The sequence below is a fragment of the Anastrepha ludens genome, chromosome 6 (genome assembly GCF_028408465.1).
Source record: "Anastrepha ludens isolate Willacy chromosome 6, idAnaLude1.1, whole genome shotgun sequence".
Lineage (NCBI taxonomy): Eukaryota > Metazoa > Arthropoda > Insecta > Diptera > Tephritidae > Anastrepha > Anastrepha ludens.
Genome location: NC_071502.1, coordinates 101,439,009 through 101,441,990, shown reverse-complemented (window position 1 = coordinate 101,441,990; position 2,982 = coordinate 101,439,009). Strand labels below are relative to the sequence as shown.

The following is a 2,982-nucleotide window of genomic DNA, read 5'->3' as shown; positions in this document are numbered from 1 at the left end:
TAAACGTAAATAAATGTGAAAAGTTCTGGGCTTAATAGTTTCGTACAAAAAAAAGTTTCTAACCGTATTTCAAGCCTTCGGGTGGTAGTACCCTTTAATTAGGCAAGTAAACTGAAAGGGAAGCTTACCGCATAAAAGCAGCAGCACTGTTTCGGAAACAGAAAGTAGTGCGGCTAATAAGGGGAATACCTATTAACCCGATTATTTGTACCATACAACAAAAGTATCTAATTCACACACAAAAATGGTAAAGAATTTGCAATTTATGTATTGTTCAGGCAAAAATCTTAAATGTCAGGCTAAATTAGAAGTCTAAGCTATTAAAAATATATGGTTGACGTCATTTTCACTTAAAAGCACCTCTTAACCGGTTAGTACGCTGATGACTACAACATTTCGTATGGGCAATTTCACAACACTATTCCTAAAAGTTGGATTTTTCCTTCAGAGAAGTGAAATATTTATCTTTTGGCTTGGAAATGGAAGAAACAGTTGACGAAAGTGAATATCTAGTAGAATGGAATCGTTTGGCTACATTTAAAAACTGGCCTGTAAGTTGAAAATAAGCCGTGTGCACTGCAATGTTATAAATTATCGAAATAGTCAATAGTGTCGAAATATTTGTGTACTATATTTAGTTTACTCATTAGCGAGAATATACACTTTTGTGTGTTTGTTTGGCCAGTGTAGTGCGCAGTGTTTGGCAATTCGTGTATTCTGCTTCATATGGTTTCCTAATAACTTCACTTTCCTCTGTTTCTAACCTAGAATCCAAATATATCTCCACAATCATTGGCAAAAGCTGGTTTCTATTATTTAAACCGTTCGGATCAAGTGAAATGTGCCTGGTGCAAGGGCATCATTGCCAAGTGGGAGGAGCAAGACGATGCTTTTGAGGAGCACAAACGGTTCTTCCCCGACTGCCCACGTGTGCAACTGGGTCCACTTATAGAGATGGCAAGCAATGGCATGCGCGATTTGGGCATACAACAGATTTCTCCACCGAAAAAGCCAAAATTCTCCTCATTAGACTCGCGGCTCAGGACCTACACTGATTGGCCCATTCCCGACATACAAAAACCCGAGGCGCTGGCACAGGCTGGTCTGTATTATCAAAACGTTGACGATCAAGTGCGCTGTTTTCATTGCAATATGGGATTGCGTTCATGGCAACGCGAAGATGATCCATGGTTTGAGCATGCAAAGTGGTAAGCCGTTAAATAATTACACTATAAATTTAACTAAATTTAATAAATGCATTTTCTGCATCTGCAGGTTTCCACAGTGCCAATTCGTGCGACTAGTTAAAGGTGCCAACTATATACAGCATGTGCAGGACTTAACGCGTCAATCTGGTCATCAACCACAAAGCGAGATGACCATTGATGAAGCCATGAACACCGGACCCGTTCTGCAGGCACTGGAAATAGGTATCGATGGCGGCTCAATACGAAATGCAACACAAAGGCAACTTTTAGCTGTTGGACGACCCTACGACACAGTTGAAGATTTAATAAAGGCTGTATTTGGGGATCCTGAAGACACCGAGCCAAACTCAAGCAGACAGTGCGCAGAAGGAGTGAACACCTCTTTGGAGCACGAAGTCTCGCGCTTAATAAATATTATGGACGAAACGTTGAGCCGCAACGATGGGCAACAAAATCAGCAATATGCCGCTGAAATAAATGCGCCAAGCTGTTCGGCAGCTTCGACAAATGTCTTGCCAGAGAAAAGTGCTGGTGACACCACAAAAATGGCCGAAAGCGAGAATAAGAACGTGAATATAAACGCAAACGAACAAACAATTGAACCGTCGTTAAGTAGAACGCTATCGCTGGAAGAGGAGAATCGAAAACTCAAGGATGCACGACTGTGTAAAGTCTGTTTGGATGAGGAGGTTGGCGTAGTATTTTTACCATGCGGTCATTTGGGTAACTATTCTAAGCGTAGAAATGTCGGTTTGAGTGCATTGATTATTTTTATCTTTTGTATTTTTGTGCATTTACAGTCACTTGCGTACAGTGCGCGCCAGGCGTTGGCCAATGTCCCATGTGTCGCGCAGATATTAAAGGTTTTGTTCGCACTTACCTATCGTAAATAGCTGAACATTCACAATTTATTTCCTGTCACAATGTGTTATATTTAATTTATTACTATGGTAGTTGATATTAAATTTGCTTTAGTACATACATACATATATACATATATAAATGTTACAATATAGGTAGGAATGGTGAAGTACGTATTATCGAATGATTTAACATACAGACATACATATAATATATAGACAATGTTAAAAGGAAAGCTTTTTACTAATCATTGGATGATAAACTAAACTCTTTTTTAAACTAAATACCTATCTACCTTGCAACAAAATCAAATAATGTAGCTTGTCTGTTATGTTTTTCGAGTTTTTAATGAATATCGAATGTAATTTATCGAAATGATGTGTTTTTTCTTTAGTGTATTTTATGTGAAAGTAAAAAAGGTTATGAAATACATAAATACAAAATATATGTTCAAAAAAACAAGTGCATATTTGCCTTATTGTTGTATTTGTTGTCATATTTGAAGCGCTTGGGTCTTTTCACATCGAATGCTAGAACTGTTGCTAAAGCAAACCAGCAGAACAAAATTCGTTTCCGGCGTTTCCACGTTACCGAAACGCCGGATTTATATCCGGCCAAGGACTGTCACTCCAGCAGCATTCCCCGTATGTAAGTATGGGGAATGTTTATGCTGCTACAACAACAACAACAACAAAATTCTTATATAACCACCTCTCTTGTGGCAATTTCATGTAAAATATGTAGGAGCAGCGGTTTTTGTGACGATATTTATTTAAAAAAAAAAAAAATAGACTATCTACCGAATTTCGCTGTAGCTCTAAAATCTTTGCACATACAGGCGCACACTTGTTTTAAGAATTTCGGCAGCAATATTATGCGCCTAAATGTAGGCTAATGCTTAAGCGCAATTGGC

General features: G+C 38.4%; 1 protein-coding gene across 1 annotated transcript; it reads left to right on the top strand.

Annotated features, from left to right (window-relative positions):
- The first annotated feature begins 401 nt into the window (after positions 1–401).
- Positions 402–2,531, top strand: LOC128865680 (death-associated inhibitor of apoptosis 2). The gene is made up of 4 exons (XM_054105942.1): positions 402–551; positions 769–1,208; positions 1,276–1,931; positions 2,009–2,531. The coding sequence occupies exons 1-4, from the start codon at positions 480–482 to the stop codon at positions 2,095–2,097; spliced, it is 1,257 nt and encodes a 418-aa protein (XP_053961917.1). The 5' UTR covers positions 402–479; the 3' UTR covers positions 2,098–2,531.
- The last annotated feature ends 451 nt before the right edge of the window (positions 2,532–2,982 follow it).